At 41.3% G+C, this 22,847-nt stretch overlaps 2 protein-coding genes across 9 annotated transcripts in view; both read right to left on the reverse strand.

The window, feature by feature from the left end:
* Window positions 1-11,041, reverse strand: part of LOC143513044 (NACHT, LRR and PYD domains-containing protein 3-like) — a 133,065-nt gene extending 122,024 nt beyond the window's left edge. For 3 of the 5 annotated variants that reach the window (XM_077004281.1, XM_077004111.1, XM_077004198.1), the window contains exons 1-3: window positions 10,848-11,040; window positions 7,947-8,209; window positions 4,709-4,750 (exon numbers count right to left, since the gene is read on the reverse strand). In XM_077004281.1, the coding sequence (XP_076860396.1) occupies window positions 4,709-4,750; window positions 7,947-8,208 (304 nt within the window). In that variant the 5' untranslated portion in view covers window position 8,209; window positions 10,848-11,040. Of the gene's footprint in view, window positions 1-4,708; window positions 4,751-7,946; window positions 8,210-10,847 lie in introns of all 5 variants that reach the window. The other 2 variants (XR_013130613.1, XM_077004021.1) reach the window with 2 other exon arrangements.
* Window positions 11,042-15,495: 4,454 nt separating this feature from the next.
* Window positions 15,496-22,847, reverse strand: part of atg13 (ATG13 autophagy related 13 homolog (S. cerevisiae)) — a 21,053-nt gene continuing 13,701 nt past the window's right edge. For all 4 annotated transcript variants that reach the window (XM_077004577.1, XM_077004526.1, XM_077004457.1 and 1 more), the window contains 2 exons: window positions 17,336-17,464; window positions 15,496-16,964 (listed from right to left, as the gene is read on the reverse strand). In XM_077004577.1, coding sequence (XP_076860692.1) covers window positions 16,887-16,964; window positions 17,336-17,464 — 207 coding nt within the window. In that variant the 3' untranslated portion in view covers window positions 15,496-16,886. The remainder of the gene's footprint in view (window positions 16,965-17,335; window positions 17,465-22,847) is intronic.

Consider the following 22,847-nt stretch of genomic DNA (forward strand, 5'->3'; position numbering starts at 1 on the left):
CTTTAAAAGCCCCTCAGTTATGAAATAGCCTTCCAGCTCCGATCCGAGATTCTGACACTGTTATGTCCAGCTCCTCCCTGGTCCCACCTAGTTTCCCCGTTCCCATGGTTATTCCCTCTGTCTGCCACGCCCCTGTCCTCATTGTTCCCACCTGCGTCTCGTTTCACCATCATGTTTTCTGTGTATAAAATCCCCTTAGTTTTACACTCCTGTGTCGGTCATTGTTTGTATGTGAGTTCCTCCTTGTTTTCCAAGTCGTTCTGGTTTTTCATATATCCTGTTCTGGTTTCCTGTCTTGTCTCTAGTTCTGGTGTAGTATGTGTTTACTCCCCATTGCCCTGCCTCCCCGCTCTGCGTATTCTGTCTCCTATTAAGATTTGTATTGTAATTCTGTTTGTTTCCTTTTCGCTATGTGTGATTCAGTTATGTTTCAGTTCAGCTTATGTCTGTTCATTTTCTCTGTCATTTTTGTGGTCATCGCTGTTAGTGTATGTTTCACTCGTGTGTGTTTTTGGATTATGTGTTGTTGTAATGTTCCTGTGTGTGTTTTCTCTTAGATGTTGTGCAGTCCCAGTCCTTAGCGTTATCCCTTCATTGTATATTATCGTCTCTATCTGTATTTGGTGTTTTGTTCTAGTGTCTTCCCTTCTTTTCATTAATTGTTCTATAACTTGCGTTTGCATCACTCCTGTCTCTAATAATCGTTACAGACACAGTTCTAATCAAAATGGATTAAATAAATTTTCCCCTCAAAATTTCAATAAATAATGCACCAGGGGTGCCCAATACGTTGATTGCGATCTACTGGTCGATCACGAAGGAAGTGTGGGTAGATTGCATGACATTACAAAGTAAGAGATGAATGACAGGCTATCAGCCATCTGCACTGATAGTTGTCTTTTGATTGACATAAAGGGTAGCCAATTTAACGACTGAACATTTGACACCCTATGCATGCATGTTAAATCACGATAACTTGTTCAGTTACCTTGCTGTAGCTAGCCTCCAATTTATTTAAACTAAAAACAACAAAGGGTATAAATATAAGTGCTGTAGCTGGTCTGAGTAAGAAGCCTAAAACCTACAACTTCCATACAGAATGGGAGGAGGCTTTGTTTTACTATGTCATATTCTAAGTGCGTTTGCCTCATCTGTCAATGTGCCGTTGCTATTCCAAACAAGGGAAATGTGGAGCGGCATTTTCGGACTGTTCATAAAAACTGACATTGACTTTCCTCCGAAAAGCGAGCTGAGAAGGAGAAAGGTGAACGAACTAAAATCCTAGTTGTCTGAACAGCAGTCATTTTTCTTACATCTGACCACAAAAGCGAAGGCAGCCATAGAAGCATCATTAAATTGTTAAGCACAAGAAGTCCTTTCAAGACGGAGAGATGATAAAAGAGGCATTTGTTGAAGCCGCTGATTCCTTGTTCCGAGATTTTAAAAACAAATTGGAAATATTATCTTCAATCAAAGCTTTCCTTTGTATCAAGGAATACAGTCACACAGTGCTCTGAATCCATGGCTGAGAATTTGACCCAGCAACTTTTGATATAGTGAGAAACTACAATTAGACAAGTTAACAGATGTAAGGCACACCAATATGTATTGTAGATTAAACTCAAATCCTAAAAGGGGAAAAAAGGAAAGAAAGAATACACAATATTAAATAGTAATAATAATAACTTAAATAATGCTAATATAGAAGAAATAAATTTGTTTTGCATTTTTATTGTAGGTAGATCATTTTGACTTGGTCATCTTATAAGATGTGTGGGCACCCCTGCAATACACCATAATGACAAAGTGAAAAAAAAGTTTGCTCGAATTTTTTGCACATTTGTTAAAAATAAAAACAAAAAAATCACATGTACATAACTTTTCATAACTTTCAGAACTTTTGCCATCTTCTTCTTTCGGCAATTCCCGTTTAGGGGTCGCCACAGCGGATCAAACTCAAAATTGAGATCAAGTGCCTCCTGTTTCCATCCTTCAGTTGTTTCTAGTTCTAGTGGTGTGTGAAATTTGAAATGTTATTGGACCCCTGTCAGACCTGTCAGAAGGGTCTTTAACTCCCACATCCGACAGAGCTTTGACCGCATCCCGAGGGAGGCTGGAGACATTGAGTCCGAATGGGCCTTGTTCGGTGCCTCCATTGTCAATGCCGCGGACTCCGGTCCTCGGGATGCGGTCAAAGCTCTGCCGGATGTGGGAGTTAAAGACCCTTGCTGTGGCCGCAAGGTTGTTGGTGCCTGTCGTGGCGGCAATGCTCGAACCCGATGGTGGACACCTCGTCATGCTGAAGAAAGAGTCCTATCAGGCCTGGTTGACTCGTGGGACTCCGGAGGCAGCAGACGGGTACAGGAGGGCCAAGCGGATTCCCGCTATGACCGTCACGGAGGACCGCACCTGAACTCGGGTGCGGGAAGAGTTCGGTGAGACCATGGAAAGTGACTTTCGATTGGCTCCGAGAAGATTCTGGCAAACCGTCAGGCAACTCAGGAGGGGGAAGCAGTTCTCGACCAACACTATACAGTGGGGCTGGGGATCTGCTGACCTCGACTGGGGATGTCATTAGGCAGTGGAAGGAATACTTCCGAAGATCTTCTCAATCCCACTATCACGTCTTCCATAGAGGAAGCAGAGCTGGGGGACTCGGACGGGGGTTTGCCCATCACTCGGGCTGAGGTTACCAGGGTAGTTGTGAAACTCCTTGGCGGCAAGGCTCTGGGGGTGCATGAGATCCGCCCTGAGTTCCTTAAGGCTTTGGGTGTTGGACTGTCCTTGTTGATACATCTTTGAAACATCGCATGTACATCGGGGGCAGTGCCCCTGGTCTGGCAAACCAGGGTGGTGGTTCCCCTTTTTAAGAAAGGGGACCGGAGGATGTGCTCCAACTATCGGGGGATCACACTCCTCAGCCTCCCCGGTAAGGTCTATGCAGGGGTACTGGAGAAGAGAGTCCGGTCGATAGTCAAATCTCCGTTACAAGAGGAAAAATATGGGTTCCGTCCCTATCATGGAACACTGGACCAGCTTTTCACCCATGTGAGGGTCCTAGAGGGTGCATGGGAGTTTGCTCAACCAGTTCACATGTGTTTTGTGGATTTGGAGAAGGCATTCGACCGTGTCCCTCAGGGATTCCTCTGGGGGGTGCTCTGGAAGTATAGGGTACGGGGCCTGTTGCTACGGCTTATCCAGTCCCTGTACAAACGGAGCAGGAGCTTGGTTCACATGGCAGTAAGTCAGACTGGTTCCTGGTGGGAGTTGGAATCCACTAGGTCTGCCCCTTGTCACGATTCTGTTCATATCTTTTATGTAATAAGTCCTTGTCTCAAGTAAAGGAGTTCAAGTATCTCGGGTTCTTGTTCACAAGTGAGGGAAGTATGGAACGAGAGATTGACAGGCGGATTGGTGCGGTGGCTGCAGTATTGCGGATGCTGTACCGGGCCGTTGTGGTGAAGAGAGAGCTGACCCAAAAGGCAAAGCTTTTGATTTACTGGTCAATTTACGTTCCGACTCTTACCTATGGTCACGAGCTCTGGGTAGTGACCGAAAGATTGAGATCGCGAAATGAGTTTTCTCATTGTCCGCAGGGTGTCCGTTAGAGATGCACGGTCATCCGGGAGAGGCTCGGAGTACAGTCACTGCTCCTCCACGTAGAGAGGAGCCAGTTGAGGTGGTTTGGGCTTCTGGTCCGGATGCCACTTGGGCGCCTCCCTAGGGAGGCACTCCAGGCATGTCCAACTGGGAGAAGACCCCGGGCAGACCCAGGACATGCTGGAGAGATTATATCTCTCGGCTGTCCTGGGAACGCCTCAGTATCCTCCCAAAGGAGCTAGAAGAGGTGGCTGGGGAGATGGAAATCTGGGTCTCTTTGCTTAGCCTACTGCAGTGGTTCCCAAACTTTTTCTGCCGTGCCCCCCTTTAGTAGATGAGAATATTTTTGCGCCCCCCCTACACCCCCCCCCCCCCCCCCCTATTGACTAGGGATGTGTTGAAAACTTACAAAAACAATAGGTTCACAATAGGTTCACAACTTTGGTCAAACATGAAAAAAATAAACTGCAAGAAACCTTTTAAATAGTTCAAGAATTCTAAATATAATTTTAAATAAATAAGGAGATGAAATAAGAGAAACAGCAATACATATGAAAATATGTGTACTGTCCCTTTAAGGGAGCGAGTTGAGCGCGCGTATGGAATATAGTTTTTTTAGCTTTCTGCTGTAGACCGAGTCAGATCACTGCTCTTTAATTTATTTCTGTAAGTAACGCATTAAATGAGCTTTGGACAACTCACCAGTTCATGTATGAACAGTATTGCTGGAGCCTAGGTTTATTTTGGTCAACCAGCAAATAAACGGACTAAGTGGAATACCACCAGCGCGAGTATTAAGGTTGAACTAACTCCGAAAAGCAAGCAATACAAGCATAGAATTTGACTGAATAGATCTGTTTTTATGGATCGGTCACATTGTCACCGATACCCGATCGAGAATTTTTTCAGATATTAATATCGGAATCGGTGCATCCCTAATATTGACACATGTGCACGTTTTACTCTCAAGCTCCGCGCCCCCCCTGCAATAGCTCCGCGCCGCACCTAGGGGACGCGCCCCCCACTTTGGGAACCATTGGCCTACTGCCCCCGTGACCCGAACCCTGATAAGCAGATGACAATGGATGGATGGATAGGCTATATTTACCTGCTGGACTCTTTACATTTTGCTCTTCACATCTGTCTGCACCTGTAAGAGGACACATCAGAATAAAGCGCAGAACAAACACAAAACCTGCTGAGTTATTAAATAATAAACTTAAAAACAATATTAAACAATACATTTTATAATAAAACCTGCTTTATTAACTGATTTACTCCTGTGTGCCGAATATGTCTGTTACTATGTTTATGAAGACACTGCACATTATATATATTTTGTGTTTAGTATTTCATAGTTTTTGTCAACCACATCACATCTGTCACGTTGGGGGGGGGGGGGGAACTTTGGGGGTCTTGTGTTTGACCCCCAAAGTTCAGAGTAGGTGCGCGTTTTGTGTTGTGTGTTGTCTGTGTGCATGTGTGTGTGATGTGTTGCAGGTTGCTCCTGATGGTGGACTGCGGTACTCCCGGACCTTGTGGGGAGACCCTCCCCTTCGAGCTCGGGGTGACCAGCGTGTCCCTGATGCGCATTGCCAGGGCCCTGGTCTCTGGCGCTCCTGGGTTGGGTGGAGGAGTCCACCTTGCGATGAGGAGCCCCGGGAGGGGTTCACTCCCCAGGAGGCTGGGGTGACCCCTAGCGAAAAGGGCAGGTTCGAAGAAGAGGTAGGTTCGGGAGGTGGTCGGTGGAAGCCGTGGTCGCACCCCAGTGTGGCAGCCTGCACACATCCACACCTGTGACGTGTGTTGGGCCATGTGCTCCCGGTCCGCACACAGCGGTGGGGCTCAAACGGCCTAAGACCGGTTAGGGCGTGAGGGCCCTGTGACCGACCGGGGCATGTGTTTTGTGTTTCAGCTCCAGGACGGCAGGGAACGGGTCCCTGTCTTGTCCCCGCCCTCCCGGCCCTTTGTTGTGTTTTGTGTGCTGCCGCTGTAAGCCGCACATCCGGAGGGAAGTGCGGCTTTGGAGGGGGGGTCTGTCACGTTGTGGGGGGCCCCCCTGCCGGTCGCCGCCGTTTACAGCGGCAGCTGTCCTGTTTTGGTCATGTGATGTTCGTCCCTCAGGTGGGCGGGACCTGTGATCCCTCTCACCGGAGGGTCGTTTGTTCGTCTATATATGTCTTGTCTTTGTACCAGTTGACTGCTGGTTATTATTTCCTTAATCTGGAATGATGTCACGGGTTTTTGGTTTGCGCACTTTCAATTAAACCATCCTCTTTCCCTGAGACTTGGCGTGATCGCTTCCTTTTTAGTTGCTCACCCTGCCCGTCACAACATCATTTATCACCGTCAGACTACTTCATAATCAGTATTTGTTACTATGTTTAAAAAGACAATGCAATTTTATATTTTGTGTTGTGTAATTCATATATTTTGTGTCTGACAGTGAGACTATGTGACGACGATTGCAGTCGTGGTCTTGTAACCAGAGGGGTGTGGGTTTAATTCCCAGTGTTTAGGCAAAGCATTTAACCCCAACTTCTCCCTGGCTGCTGGGGATGCCCACTGCTCTGGGCACATGTTGATTATTAGTTTGCATGTTCTCACTGCACAGACAGGTCAATGAGGTGGATTCATTCCAAAATAGCAGCTTATTTTATGGCAGGTTTTATTTGTTTGTGCTGTTTGTTAAAATTCAAGATAATGCCACTTCCTATTTTGTAAATTATTGTAGGCGAGTGTGGGTGTCGAGGTAGAATGAGGAATGATATAAGATTAAAGATGTAGGTGAAACAAATAACTTCGATTCACATACACAAAGCCACACGCACAAACGCAGACACACACACAAACAAAACCAAGAGAGGAGTCAACGAAAGATGGCTACCATAATGTGGCGACCAAACTGATATGGTTATTAATTGAAATCACTTTTAAATAAGCATTATGCTGTTAGAATTTGTATCTTGGCTACCTGCTTCTACAAAGACAATCCCATAAAAGCATCTAGAAAATTTTCTGGCTTGGCAGTGGATGTGCCAATGCTGTGGATGGATGTGCCAATGCCACCTGCAGACGTGCCGATGCCAACTCCTACCTGAGACCCAACATCCACATTAGAGGGCCTGCTCAGCCTAAAATCAGGTATATAAATATGATTTATGCAACGTTGTTTTATCTTGAACATTCACACCTTTCATACACTTCCGGACAACACGAGAACAAGGCATTATCATCTATAAACATGACCAACCATGAACTAACACAGACTTGACTATATATTTCTAAGTGTTGAAGTTGTTTAAACATGACAAACACATGAAACCAAATAACTAAACCAAACATTTACAAGCAGAGACAAAGAAACCAAACACTAGCACACATGAATTTATATACTGAAAGATCTCAAGACCCTATGTATGAAACACAACCTTAACACACGCAACCACATCAAGCAAGCAAGCACAACCAAACATGTATCATGTATACAAGCAAGTACAAATTAATCCCTCAAACATACACATACAAGCAAGCAACCAGACATAAGCTCTCAAAAATACAAGCAACATAATCAAACCTTCAGGCAAGACCACATACATACACTTACAATGAACCACACCAACATACAAAACACTCACGATATAAATACAAGAACACAGGATGAACCAAACAAGACACAGCTGAATGAGTTACACCAAGGGGTGTAGACAAACAGATGAGATGAAATACTGGGACGTGGCAACAGAGCACATGGAAAACACCAAAACAGACCTGACTTACAGGAGGGGATGGGACTAAGCATAACAGAAAGTATGAGAAAGAGAACAGAAGCAGAATGTACATGGGGAAGGAGTCTTTTCGTGTAATTAATTTTAAGTAGTGAATATCATATCTTTATATAATTATTTCATAAATTATACATTTTTATCATTAAAAATATTTCATTATATAATTATTTTCACTGTTTAAATATGATTTCAGCTTCTTTAATCTGATTTGACATATTGAATATGATTTCAGTTTCATTAATCTGATTCTACAAAGTAAATATGAATTCAGATTAAGTTATCTGGTTCTCCATAATGAATATGATTTCAGCTTCATTACTGATTCTGCATAGTGAATATGTTTTCAGTTTCATTATTCTGGTTCTACATATTGAATATGATTTCAGCTTCATTACTGATTCTGCATAGTGAATATTTCAGTTTCATTATTCTGGTTCTACATATTGAATATGATTTCAGTTTCATTACTCTGAATTTACATAGCGCCTTTCACAAACCCAAGGATGCTTCACATCATCAGAATACTGTGATCAAATTATATCCTGAAATTATTCTCACTGTGTTTGGTCCTCAGGTCCTCAGCCAGTTGGTTGAGGTTCATCTTCTTCAGGATGACCAGTGTGATCTCCACAGCTCTATCTGGGCCATATTTCTCTATCATCTTGTCCACAGTGTCTTGTCTGTTTGTATTCTCCAGTTGAGACTTTGGGATGTGTTTGTCACCTTCCACACTGTTAGTCAGATGCCACTGGAACTTCTTCAGGTCCTCAGTCTCCAGATCTTCTAGAATGTCCAGCAGCTGTTCTGGAATGTTGGCCATCCTGAAACATGAAGGACAAAAGTCTTCAGTGTACTGCAGAGACCAGTGAAGACAACATACTCCAGTTTACTGAAGAGACCAGCAAGGACAACATACTCCAGTTTACTGAAGGGACCAGTTTCTGGAGGTTTATAAACATGTTCACATTTTTTATGTGATGGATGCTTCAGCCAGTATTCTATGTCTAGGTAATATCTGAGCCATAACACCACAAATGTCACTTAGTGACATAGTTAGTATATATTAGACTATACGCGATAAAAAAAATAAATAAAATTAATTAGAAGCTTTGTAATTAATTAATCGAAATTAATCACATTTTAATCGCATTTCAGTATTTAACATGAGAAATATTAATTTAAGTTTGAATGATGAAGTTTATGCTTATGTTCATTGATTCATTCAACATCTTGTTTATTTTTCCACCAGTCTACTACACAGACCAATAGATGAGTGCAGAAAACAGAGCAAACGGTTTTCAGAAGACTGGAAATTCTGACCAAAAATGTTTAATTTCAGGAGTTTTGCTCAGGATATTGGAAGAATAAGAAGAACTGAAGTAAATCAGAAGATGTTTTTTAATACAATTTTAGATGGTATACATTTTCTTTAATTTCCCAGGCCTCTGCCACAGGCATCTCCATAGTGCCTAGAAGTGGTCTTCTGCATGCTCAAAGCAAATGACTGGATCTTCCATTCATCATCTATAATATGAGCTGTCACACCAAGATAATTCTTGTTGCTAACAGAGGTCCAGTGATCCCCAGTCAGAGCCACAGAGTGTGGCGCTCTTCACAATAACCTGTTTTACTTCCCTTTCCTCTTCATACAGCTGCTGGATTTTCTTCGACATTGTCTTTCTGGACGGCAGTTCGTAACTTACATCAGTTGACGCAAATTGCAGCGCTTCTTGTAAGCCTTTATCTTCGACCACAGAGAGCGGACAACTCTGCAAATAATGTGACTCGTCAAGTTTAAAAGCCTCCGCCGCTCGCATGAGGTGTGCGGAGTCGCGCGCTACGGCCAGTTTAATCCAGTCTTGATTAAGTTTAATCAGTCTTAATGGTCCAATGAAGGCAATTTAAAAACCAGGACATTTCCTCCCTTTTTTTACCCGGGATAGGATGTGAAATACGGACATGTCCCGGGAAATATGGACGTTTGGTCACCCTATCGTACTAGGAATACATTTAGCAGCTAAGTTATCATTCCTGACCTGCGCGTTAGCCCCAACATGTTTTGTGTTGAGGTGGTAATGAAGGGTGGAAGTGCTCCTGTGATAAGTGAACTCCTTCCTACATAAAGTGCAAATAACACTATTTGTGTTTGTACTTCCATTTGGAAGTTTCTTATATTTAAATTTCCCATCCACCAGCATAGCCTCTTCAGTTATATTCCATCATAATCTTATTGTGCGTCCATATAATCTGTATGTCCGGAACTCGTGCACTGAGAAACATTCCACGGTGCAAAATTGTCTCATGTGTTAAATGCATTAAAATGCGTTAATTTTTTAGATCGTTATTTGCCCTGTAATTAATCAAAATTAACACGTTAAAGTCCCAGCCCATACATAGCCCATACAGGGAGGCCTGTTGACGTGGTGTCTGCCAACATACAACACACAACACACCTACGTGGGTAAGCCCTAAATATATGTTCATATGTTTTGGGTAAAAAAAAATGTTCAGTGCAGGGGCGAATTGCTTTAGGGTTGCTCAGAGCTCAGTTACATTTGGTTCAGTGTAACTGACCCATACTATTTAAATAGATTTTTATTAGTAAAACAAGACAGAACAAACCATCTAATAAATTTAATAAAATGGTAGCAATTAAATCCCATTAAAATGAGCAGTGACAAGTTCAATATTTTATATTTGTGGCATTTATTTTAAAGGGAGTAAATAATAAAGAAATAATAAAGTTAAATAAAAAACGCTAAATAAAAGTTAGATAAAGTTAAAGACGCAAACGAACGACATTACTTTGGCGCGATATTGACCGTCCGTGTATTACTCGATCTACCATTTTACCAAGCTGGTCTTTTTAACCACACTTTGCCCAGTCCAGGTTGTTACGCACGATAAGAGTTGCAGCAAACGGTCTTACTTTTGGTGGTACTGCCGTTCGCCTAAAGGAACACACATTACTCTCTCTCTCTATCACACACACACACACACACACACACAAACACACACACACACACACACAAACACACACACACACACACACACAACCATCTGACTTATTTCACTGTAAATATACTGATTGGTAATTCTATTTGTGACTTAGTTGTGTTTAATACATGCACCATGTATTCTCACCAGGTAGTCTGTCTTGATATTGAGTTTGTGTTTGTTGCCAATCTTGATACTTAACCCTGTCCAGGTTGTTAAGCACGATAAGAGTCTGAAATAACCTGATATAACCTGGTTTTAATCATCTGTCATTTTTTGTGCAATTTTCTTTCGTCCATTTTACTACATTAGAGGCAAAGTAATCCAAAGCAAAAACATACTTTTGGTGGTTCTAACAGACAAAGTTGGTTTGGAAGTTAATAAAAACATTAATAAAAACATTAATAAGTTAATAGTTAAAGTTAAGTTACAGTTAATAAAAATATATTTTAATTAACTTACCGTGAAAAGCGTTAAGCTCAAACCCGTTATATCCCCCTTTTTACTTTCAGTTCGTAGTTTCGTGATCCAACAGACAGTAGCTGTATTCCAAAGTCTAGGCTAGAGCAGGTCTTCGGTAGGACTGTCCTGTAGAGACGTATAGTATTGGTCACACCAGAGACGGTCTCTGGGTCACACAAACAAAACCCTCTAACGAGACTGTGTGGTGACGTCATGAGAAAGGTCCCGTCTCGTGTCATTCCAGCGCGAATTTTCAGAGATAATTTAATTATTACATTTAATATTGTTACATTTAATATTATTATATTTAATATTATTATAAGTAATAGCTCTGTCGGAAGCTAGCCAGCTTACGTATCTTAATACACTAACAAGCGTGTGTAATGCGGCAAACCATTGTAAGAGCAATAAATAATAGGTAGGATGTAACCAGAAGTGTGCTTATAGAGTTCAGGAGTGTGTAATAGAGTGCTTTATAGCCTCTAAGCAGGGCTGGCCTGGGACAAAAAATCGGCCCTGGCATTTTTGGTTTAGACCGGCCCCTCATAATTAGCGGCGCACAAACTTGTAATTTATGTATGTGGGGTACGACGTAAAAAAAATAATAATTAAAAAAATTACTGGTTAGTGTCATTGGATTCAATCTTAGCATTATTATATCACAATCACTTTTATGATTTTATTGAAATCCATCTCTAATATGTATTTTCTGAATATCTCTGATATATATGGAGAAGATCCGTGCCAATTCGAAATGTAATCGCTACTAGGCAAAAATGGAAATGCAATCCACAAAATGCATTGCTTTTCCATACAAACATGCAGAATACGTGCCAAAATGAAATGCAAAAGCACTATTACATTACATTTCAATGCACTTTATCTCTTTATTGAAAAACAATACACAATAATTAGTTTTCAAAACCAAAACACTGTCTTGTCAATGGATTCAATGTATGAAGCCAGATCCTTAAACGCGAGAGGCCGCTTTCGCCATTCCAGATGGCTCAGTCAAAACCATTGTCTTAATGAACCAATAAATACATCAGCAGCGAAAATGAGTGTAAAAATACCAGGTTCACGTGTTTTTATTTTCTAACATGGGCTAAAGCACAGGGTAGACTCAAATGACAAGCGTTTACAACTTCATCTTCTACCTTTTCAGCCCTGGCGTGAATGTTATCCTCACCCGTCCCTGGATTCACCAGTTACAACTACAGACACTAGAAAAAAAATCTCGTTTCTTATTTTATGTCACCGTTAACTACACGGGGTTGACGCGAACTTAATAGGTCTATCTACCTATTTATCACAAGAGCCTCTCTATTTGGCCTCTATGATGGATCGGGGAGGAAACTGCTGGCCACTGTGTCATTGAAATTGCCGATTTCGGAAGTGCTCTGTTTGCTTATTAAGTCAATATGATAATTAAAATATATACATATAATCTCCCGACCCCCCCCCCCCCCCCCAACAAAAAACTCATCGGATCTACACGATTCGCGTAGGTCACCCTTTTCAACTTCAAATCGCCGAAAGGTGACAGATTTTCATGCCTGCACTGTGTGTCTCTGCGAAGCTGTATTATTCGTGCCAGAATGAAATCTAATCACTGTCCAATAGGAACGCTCGCCTTTGGGGCGAATTTGGGGTGGGGCTCAGACTCCAGTCAGAAGCAATCGCTTAGGGGTGGGCGATACTCAGAATTTTGGTATCGATACGATACCGATACGATACTGGTCAGTATCGCCGATACAGATACCGATACTTCCAAACTGTTTGGGGGGCGATACTTTTTACTTGAAATTATAATCCATTAATATAATAATTTATATTAAATTATATATATTTTTGCTGATGCTGGTCCAGCGTGTCGCGTGCCAGTGATTATGCCTCGTGCCAATGGTGGCACGCGTGCCATAGGTTGCCGACCCCTGCTGTAGACGGTCAACCAGTTTCAGCTGTGGAAAATTCAATTAAAACAGGCGAATACACCACAATTAAGCCAACTACAGGAAAGTCTGATGTATGGAAGTCATATTCCATTGTAATTAATGGAGAGGGAAATCGGCTTGTTGTGATTGATATCAGAAAGTGTTGGTGTACGTCACCTGACGGCATGTGTTTGGACTGTGGTAAGAAATGGGACAGCGCGATCCATCGCTATATTGCTGTTTTAATAAATATATAAGAATATTTCAAGTACTAAATCTAATGAATTCAATTCATATTAGAATTGCGGGCGGGGGCGACAGAAATGTGTATGTGGCGGGCAGGTGCGGGATTAAAACAAGCGATTTTTTGGCCGGTGCGGGCGGGAGCGGGACTAAAACAAGCAGGTGCGGGCGGGAGCGGGATTAAAACAAGCAATTTTTTGGCGGGAGCGGGATTAAAACAAACGGGAGCGGGCGGGAGCGGGATTAAAAAAGCAGTCCCACGCAGACCTCTAAACTGCAGCAAAAGAATCGATATTTTCGCTGTGGTATCGATCCGATACCGATCCTCACCTTTGTATCTATACTATCGATATAAATATCGATCCGCCCACCCCTACAATCGCTCGTAGTTGGACTTGAAAGCAGCAGAAATGTCTTTTCATGACAGAATAAAAGAGGAAATAAACAGTCTAATTGGACAAATTGAGGCTGGTGCAGTTACAGACGACTACGTGCTTAACTTAATTAAGCTGAAGGTGCTGGACAATATTGAAAATGGACCTTGAAAGTGTCATACATCTGCTTGAATTCCACCTTGCAAAGGTGGATGAACCCTGCAAACAGCGCTGAAGAGCGGAACGCAACCTCGGCACGCCACAGCGGAGCCCCCGCGATTGCTACCCGTATTTTCCAGATTATAAACAGTTACTTATTCCCTCACGCTTTGAACCATGCGACTTATAATGAGGTGTGACTTTTCTGTAGATGTTTCTTTACCCGTCAGGGGTGGAACAGAAAGTGAATCAGGTGGTAGGACAAAGTTGTAAATCAAAGAAGAAAGTGCTAATTTTCATTTAACTCATGCAAGCAGCAGGCTAATCTAGAGATATAATTAAAGGTACATCTAAGCAGCTCATATAGAGTATCCTCAAAAACAAAAGATAGGTTCATGCTTCTCAGCTTTCCTAATCTGGATTGTGCCCCTATGCCATGGGTTAAAGCAAGAAATTTTCATTTGACTGAAAATGTTTCCTGGCAAAAGACAATGCTAGCAATTACTGAAAATGTGGTGTAGTTGGGACACGACCTCTTTTGCCTAATTCTACACAATAAACACATTTATAAAGTATATTTATCTAAACAGCCTGTGTAAGGAGAGAAGAGAGAATCTATGAAGCGACAAAATGCAACACCTGAGCAATAAATGTACATAAATCTGGGGGTCCTCTTCAGAAAACTATTTAAAGATCAAGTCAAATTTAGTGAATCCTGGTGAGTTTTAAAAGGTATGAAGCTCTCTTGTTTTTATCAAATTCACTATGCACAAAAACATAAGCCGTAAGATTACCTGCTTTAAGTAGGTATGTTACAAAAAAATTACACTGGATAGAGCTTTTAAATACAAACAGAACAAAACCATCCATGTTAAGCCTGGTTTAAGCCATTATATTTGACGCGGCGCGTGCGGGCGTCGCGGGCGACGCGGGCGGTGCGTGCGCCGAAAATGACGTAATCGCGGTGGCTCCACCCGTGCGCGAGAGCCTCGCGCGCTGGTGATTCGCAAGGTCGTGCACCTCTCGAATTTTGTAACTTCGCACGCGCCGCGCCTCAGCACAATGAACAAAGTCATGTTTGCAGGGTTCATACACCTTTATAAGGTGGAATTAAAGCACTTGCACGTCACTTTCAAGGTCCATTTCAACACGTTTTCAATGTTACATTTAATTAAGTTAAATATTTATACATATACTCGAAATGATTCGAAATAATTCGCTTTTTATCACATTTTTTAATGGTTGTTTATTTTCAAAACACCCAATCTTAATGTCTTCACGTTCTCTCATGTTTCCTGGAATTACAAGAGGCTCGTATTTGTTAACGTAATGCAAGAAAACTGTTCAGTCAGACAGATATTTGTTGTGAAACGAAGTAGTTACAATTTCAACATTTTAAAGTACTTTAGCCTAAATTCCAGCACTTTTCAAACCTGGAACACATAGCAACATTAAAATTCTCCTGTTTTTGAGCGGTGTTTCTTTATACTACCACGTATCGTTTCGGACAAGACTGCAAAAAGAATGTGACGCGTCAACTAGCCTCCGCCGTTCGCGCAAGTTTGCACGAGGTGTACAGAGTCGCGCGCTACGGTCACGCCAGGCAGGAGGGAGGTCACTTTTCTACATAATGTCCGTAAATCTGAAGGCGGAATGACCCGCAAGTCAATCAAATGACACCGCCGTCATCCATCCAGCGTTGATGAGCGCCAGTGAGAATCATATTTCGGCCACAAAAGATAGCACGCACGCGCGTGTGGTTTATTATGATTTGACGGATTTTTTCCCCAAAAAAATCAAATGACGGAAATCCGTCGTAGTGACGGAGAACTTTAACCCATGCCCTATGCATTTTGCATGTTTGGGCTGATATAACATACAAAAAAAAACAAGAAAACATTGTACTGTATGTATGTCCATGTCAAAAATACTAAAAAGCACATGAAATAAGTCAGTTTATTGCACAACATGTACATGCCATATTAACACATAGGAAAAGAGAAGGAAAGGGTGCAGCTCGATGCTTTGAAGATGGATTTTCAGCTGCTGAACAGCACAAACCACAGTCTGAGCTCACAAGTGGCTTTGGAACGTTCTGGTCACAACACATATTACTGTCGCCCGCTTTAAAATACGATTTCTTAATATTAACAATCTGAACTGAAATTAATGTGGTCGGTAAAGGCATAACAGCAGTGTACAGTAGATACGTGGACTTCTTAGGTGAAATACACGCAGTTTGTGTTCCGGGTGTCCCAAGGTCGCATTAAGATCAAAAACGGCTCAGTCTGGTAGCACGTCTAAATGAACTATGTGGCCATTCGTAACCATCTGCCAGTCATGGCCAGTGAATGGACCATCTGCTCTGTAGGCAGGTGTGTAGCTGATTTAAATAGTGATTTAAATAGTGCCCTATTCAACAGCACTTTCACAGCTGCAATGGTTCCAAACACATGTGCTGTGTTACATATATGCCACTAATGCTCTACAAATTGGTTTTGTGTAGGCCTGCTTCCTTGTGTGAATACATCTTCAAACTCCCACTATACGTAAGCACTTACAAATTAAAATAACATAATATGCATTTACAAAACCAGAATGACATATCCTCAATGTACATCTCTGCAGTGTTCTTTCAGGAACAGGGTCAACTACATGGCAGTCCCCCCCCCTTTTTGTGCCAGTCTTTTCATGGTTGTGAAAATGCGTGAAGTGGAAGCCCCTCTCCTCAACATGAGTCAAGTTTGTATGTCAGGATTAGAGCAGACTTAAAATAAAACCAAAGTGTGGAATATATACATTAATCTCAATGATGAAGAACTGCCATGGAGATCACCATGGTGACCACAGCAACCACCACTGGACACTGCCCCAACAACTCTTCTTTAAAACATGTTCCCTTTCCATAATGACACTCAGTACTTGTATCTTAATTGTATATTGTGTAAATAAAATGAAATCAAAGTTACTACTAAATGATTTTACAATATCGTAGGGCTCACCTCCCGCTAGTTAAAACTTTACTAGCAACTAGTCACTAGTGTCTGCTGGAACCGTAACACAACTACTGTCAACTATGTAATCAAAAGCTAACCAGACAATGCAAAACATGGGCGGGGACCTCTTAGGGTTGCTCAAGGTTTGAGAAGTATGTGAAGTATGAGAAGAAGAAAATAAAAGCAGTGTGGTTTCAGAGTAGGAGAAATGGTGTATCTGAACAGGAAGCCCCTAGATATTAGTCAAACCGCTAGAGATTAGTGGATTAGGATTGGCAGGGGAGCTGAAGATCAGGATCTGAAGAATGCAGTGTTTCTGGAGGGTGGTGGAATCTACTGGAGGGTGTCCACAAAAGCATCAAACTCATCAATGTTCTTCTCGTAGATGGCCAGTTTCTCTGGCAGGGAGTCCTGCAGAACAAAGCCCTCATTTCACACTGTGTCTAACACTATAAACACATTTACATTTACGGCATTTAGCAGACGCTCTTATCCAGAGCGACTTACAAAGTGCATCTGATCACAGAATTCATCCTAGGTAATAGTACGGATAGGCCACAATTCAAGATACCATTGAGTCAGACTACTACTAAACTACAGGAGTCAATGTCATTACCTAGTGTTTTGCGTTTGCCAAGAAGCACAAATAACCATAGACAGACATACAATTTAAGAACAACGGCAAGTGGTATCAGCTGAGTTAGTGCTCTCACTAACACAGAGTTAGTGAGAAAACACAAATACAGACAGAAGGTCCAAGTGCTAAATGTAGTGTGTCTCACCAGGTCTTCAGCCATAGACTGTGCGCTGACATCAATGGACAAGCTGGTTAGCTGAGGAGGGTTCTGGAACTCCCTGTAGAAAGTTCCCAGGTCCATCGGCAACAGGTCATCCTTCGAGAACGCTGGCTTCTGCAACAGAGCCGCGGATCACAAAGCCAGGTAAAAACTACACGTTCCTGTCACCAAATGGCTAAAATGAACACATCTGTCAGACACCATTGAGTGTACGCTTATCTAAATGAAGGTAGTATTATGAATTCTATACTGAATAGCTCTAGGTCAGGGGTACTCAACTGGCGGACCGCGGTCCGGATTCGCACCCGAACGCAGTCCTGTCCGGACCCAATTTCATTCCTGATTAACTGGATACGGACAACCCCCCCCCACTCAAAAACTTACGTTCGCCACCCCCCAATCCGCTCAACAACTTGCGTTTGCCACCCCCGCCGCACCGGACCTCAGGTCACAGGTATCTGCCAAAATTGGACCGCGGACAAATTTAGTGGAGTACGCCTGCTCTAGGTGGATAGATTTGGAGGTATTTTCAGTCAGAACCGAAGTGTAGTACTCTTGACAATGTCACATCTCTCCTCGTCAGCTGCATTAACAGTACTGACATTCTGGTTCTGTATTCAGATTTATGTTCTGACTTGGTTGGGTTCTGTGCTGCTGTACTTATGATTTCTTAGTCATTATCTGCAAACAGTTAACCTATCTTAACAACTGTTCAATGTTCAAAGCGTATTAGTGTATATATACACGGTCTTAATAGATGGCTGTAGATTGGGCAGCTCTGAAGAACATTACATTCCTGGACACTTCAGGCTTAAAGCTCTTGGTGGTCTTAACCTGCTTCATGAAGTAGTACCTACGAGTTGCCCCAAAGACATTCTCATGTATTTGAAGGATGAAGTTAGTGATTTTTTGAGGAGGCAATAAACATTCATTTAAAATGTAATTATTAATATAGGTTAATTATATACTGTTTACATTGTTTTGGAGAAAAATCCTACATTTATAAAAATCCCAAAACATATTTTATATATATATATATATATATATATATATATATATATATTATATATATATACACACTACCGTTCAAAAGTTTGGGGTCACCTAGACAATTTTGTGTTTTCCCTGAAATCTCAAACTTTTATTTATCAAATGAGTTGCAAAATGAATAGAAATATAGTCCAGACACTGACAAGGTAGAAATAATGTTTTTTTTTTTTATTTGAAATGATTTTCTACTTTAAACTTTGCTTTCGTCAAAGAATGCTCCCTTAGCAGCAATTACAGCATTGCAGACCTTTGGCATTCTAGCTGTTAATTTGCTGAGGTAATCTGGAGAAATTTCACCCCATGCTTCCTGAAGCCGGTCCCACAAGTTTGATTGGGTTGATGGGCACTTTTTTCGTACCATACGGTCAAGCTGCTCCCACAACAGCTCAATGGGGTTGAGATCTGGTGATTGCGCTGGCCACTCCATTACCGATAAAACACCAGCTGCCTGCTTATTCTCTAAATAGTTTGTGCATAATTTGGAGGTGTGCTTTGGGTCATTGTCCTGTTGCAGGATGAAATTGGCTCCAATCAAGCACTGTCCACAGGATATGGCATGGTGTTGCAAAATGGAGTGATAGCCTTCCTTATTCAAAATCCCTTTTACCTTGTACAAATCTCCCACTTTACCAGCACCAAAGCAACCCCAGACCATCACATTACCTCCACCATGTTTGACAGATGGTGTCAGGCACTCATCCAGCATCTTTTCAGTTGTTCTGCGTCTCTGCGAACAAATGTTCGTCTGTGTGATCCAAACACCTCAAACTTTGATTCGTCTGTCCATAGCACTTTTTTCCAATCTTCCTCTGTCCAATGTCTGTGTTCTTTTGCCCATATTAATCTTTTTCTTTTATTAGCCAGATATGGCTTTTTCTTTGCCACTCTGCCCTGAAGGCCAGCATCCCCGAGTCGCCTCTTCACTGTAGATGTTGACACTGGCGTTTTGCGGGTACTATTTAATGAAGCTGCTAGTTGAGGACCTGTGAGGCGTCGATTTCGCAAACTTGAGACTCTTAATGTACTTGTCTTCTTGCTCAGTTGTGCAGCGGGGCCTTCCACTTCTCCTTCTACTCTGGTTAGAACCTGTCTGTGCTCTCCTCTGAAGGGAGTAGTACACACCATTGTAGGAAATCTTCAGTTTCTTGGCAATGCCTCGCATGGAATAGCCTTCCTTTCTCAGAACAAGAATAGACTGTCGAGTTTCAATTGAAAGTTTTTTCAATTTTGTGAGTTTAATCGAACCAACAATTGTAATGCTCCAGATTCTCAACTAGCTTAAAGGAAGGTCAGTTTTATAGCTTCTCTAATCAGCAAAACTGTTTTCAGCTGTGCTAACCTACTTGCACAAGGGTTTTCAAGGGTTTTCTAAATATCCAATAGTCTCCTTACACAGTTAGGAAACACAATGTACCATTAGAACACTGGAGTGATGGTTGTTGGAAATGGGTCTCCATACATCTATGTAGATATTGCATTAAAAACCAGACGTTTACAGCTAGAATAGTCATTTACCACATTAACAATGTATAGAGTGTATTTTTGATGCATTTATTGTTAGCTAAATTGAAAAAAAAAACTGCTTTTCTTTCAAAAATAAGAACATTTCTAAGTGACCCCAAACTTTTGAACGGTAGTGTATATATATATATATATATACATACATACATATATATATATATATATATATATATATATAACTCTAATCTTACCACTTTTTTCGGTAACGAGTAATATAACGCGCTACTATTTCCAGTCCAGTAATCAGATTAAAGTTACTTATCCAAATAACTGTGCGTTACTATTTATATTTTCCCTAGTAAAATATATATTTTTGCTTTCTTCTTGGCTCAGTTCTACTTTTGCGTCTGACCCCGTTCCTGTGAGAGCGCGAGCACGTTTTACAAGTCATTCTGTGCAGTGTCCTCCCGTAACGATATGTGGTAGGGGAAGGAACATTTACCTGACCAATTTTAATGTTGCTTGTGTTCCACGTTTGAAAAGTGCTGGAATTTTGACTAACGTCGCCTACTTTAAAATGCTTGAAATTGTAATGGTATTTCGTTTCACAAGCTGTCTGACTGAACTGGGGTGGGTTTCCTGAAACGTTCGTAGCGCTAAGTACTTCTTAACCTCGTACGTTTCATACGAGGTTACGAAGTACTTGGCGCTACGAACGTTTCGGGAAACCCACCTCAGTTCGCTTGTATTACGTTTACAAATAAATTTACAAATAATACCACGCAGCTACACAAACGTAATGTCAGGAGATACTGTAGCGACCCCTACTCCTCACGGCGAGTCTTGCCCTTTAAGTGACACTGGGGGGGGCGGAGCCTGCGCGCGCCAGGGTTGCGTTATCAATAAAGTTTCCCTCCTCTGGATTTTTGGATTAAGCAGTTTCTGCCTCGGTTACCGAACCTGCTTCAATACATTGTTACTGTTAAAAATGCACTTCCAATAAAGTGAGTATTGGAAAAATTTATTTTGCTGCTGAATGTAACTACTAAAGTAACTTGTAATCTAACGTAGTTACTTTTAAAATCAAGTAATATGTAACGTAACTAAGTTACTTTTAAAAGGAGTAATCAGTAATCAGTAATCGGATTACTTTCTCAAGGTAACTTAGCCATCACTGATTATGGCAAGCCGTTCAGGAAAAAACTATATATATAGAATGACTGCTAAGTCTAAATATATGGAATGAAACCTGAGAATATGGAATGAAGTCTGAATATATGGAATGAAAGTCTGAATATATGGAATGAAACCTGAGAATATGGAATGAAAGTCTGAATATATGGAATGAAACCTGAGAATATGGAACAAAAGTTTGAATATATGGAATGAAAGTCTGAATATATGGAATGAAAACCTGAATATATGGAACGAAAGTCTGAATATATGGAATGAAAGTCTGAATATATGGAACGAAAGTCTGAATATATGGAATGAAAACCTAAATATATGGAATGAAAGTCTAAATATATGGAATGAAAGTCTAAATATATGGAATGAAAGTCTGAATATATGGAATGAAAGTCTGAATATATGGAATGAAAGTCTGAATATATGGAATGAAACCTGACGTCACTTGCGCCATTTTGTGCTTTCAGTTTGTGGTACCAGGTATGGCGGCAGGCTCGTTTGTTTGGCAGCATTTTGGGTACCCGGCAGAAATGATAAATGGGAAGAGAGTGACTGATAAGACACTGACCATATACAAACATTGTATGAAAATAATGCCGTACAGCGCGACCAATACGAGCACAATACAGAGACATTTACAGCAGCACCACAGCTCAGTACTCAGATCAACATATCTCACTTGGTAGCAGGGACAGAACGGCGCTTTGGCAAGTTGAGACAGCAGGATATCGGGAGCAGTGTGGCGATGTTAATATTCTTAAAAATGAACATGGCAGTGTAGTTGCAGCAAATTCAGTGACATACTTGGTCAGGCTCTGTTTGCGCTATTTGCACTCTGTATTGACAGAAAAAAAACTTTTTGTTTTGCACATAATAAAGTGAGTCCCCGCTTAACGACGGGTCTGGTTGACGGACCGGAGTTACGACCAACTTTTTATGTTATTTTGTGCGGTGAGTGGAGGAGCAGTGGCAGCACAGTGGAGTGTTGTGCACGAGAACATTGTTCGTTTTTTTCTATACTGTATTTACGATCAAAGCGTATCTAAATCTGGGGTCGCGCTTAACGACGGACTTTTCGGTCTAACACCGTCGTTAAGCGGGGACTCGCTGTATTGTTTGCGCTTGAAAAAAGGAGAAATATTTTTATTTATTTTATTTTAACTTTTATGAAATTTTATTTTAATTTCAATTTGTAGGACAAGTTTATTAGGTTCATGCTTGCATCATGCATGTTAAGAGTTCTAATAAAACATTTCAAAATGCATGTGTAACTCAGTTAAATAAAAGTCTGTTGTCCGTCTGTTTTAAATTCTTTAAAAGTCCGACAAAATGATTTTCTCAATTTTTTTTCACATTTTGTCTCTCATAGTTGAGGTCTACCTATGATGTCAATTACAGGCCTCTCTCATCTTTTTAAGTGGGAGAACTTGCACAATTGAAAATACTTATTTTCCCCACTGTGTAATTCAGCACAATACCAGTTTCAAATGACAGTAAAATTGACCAATCATATCTTCCCTCTTAGTGGGCAGGCTTAACTGTATGATAATTTCCGCTGTCGTTAGCGTACCACCGCTAGCTAGTTTTGATTCATTCCTTTGATGCCCTCGTGCGCGTTGTTATCTAGTACAGATATTATTGTTTATTGCATTTCTAAAGCTGTACTGTCGTCTTAAGTTTATTTATTTATTTATTGCAGTTAATTAGGAAAGGAAACTGGGGGGGGGGGGGGGGGGGGGGGAGCGGGCCCAGGTTTAATGGTCATAGTTTGCTACTGATATATATATACACACACACA

Source organism: Brachyhypopomus gauderio, chromosome 1, assembly GCF_052324685.1.
Source record: "Brachyhypopomus gauderio isolate BG-103 chromosome 1, BGAUD_0.2, whole genome shotgun sequence".
Taxonomy (NCBI): Eukaryota; Metazoa; Chordata; class Actinopteri; order Gymnotiformes; family Hypopomidae; genus Brachyhypopomus; species Brachyhypopomus gauderio.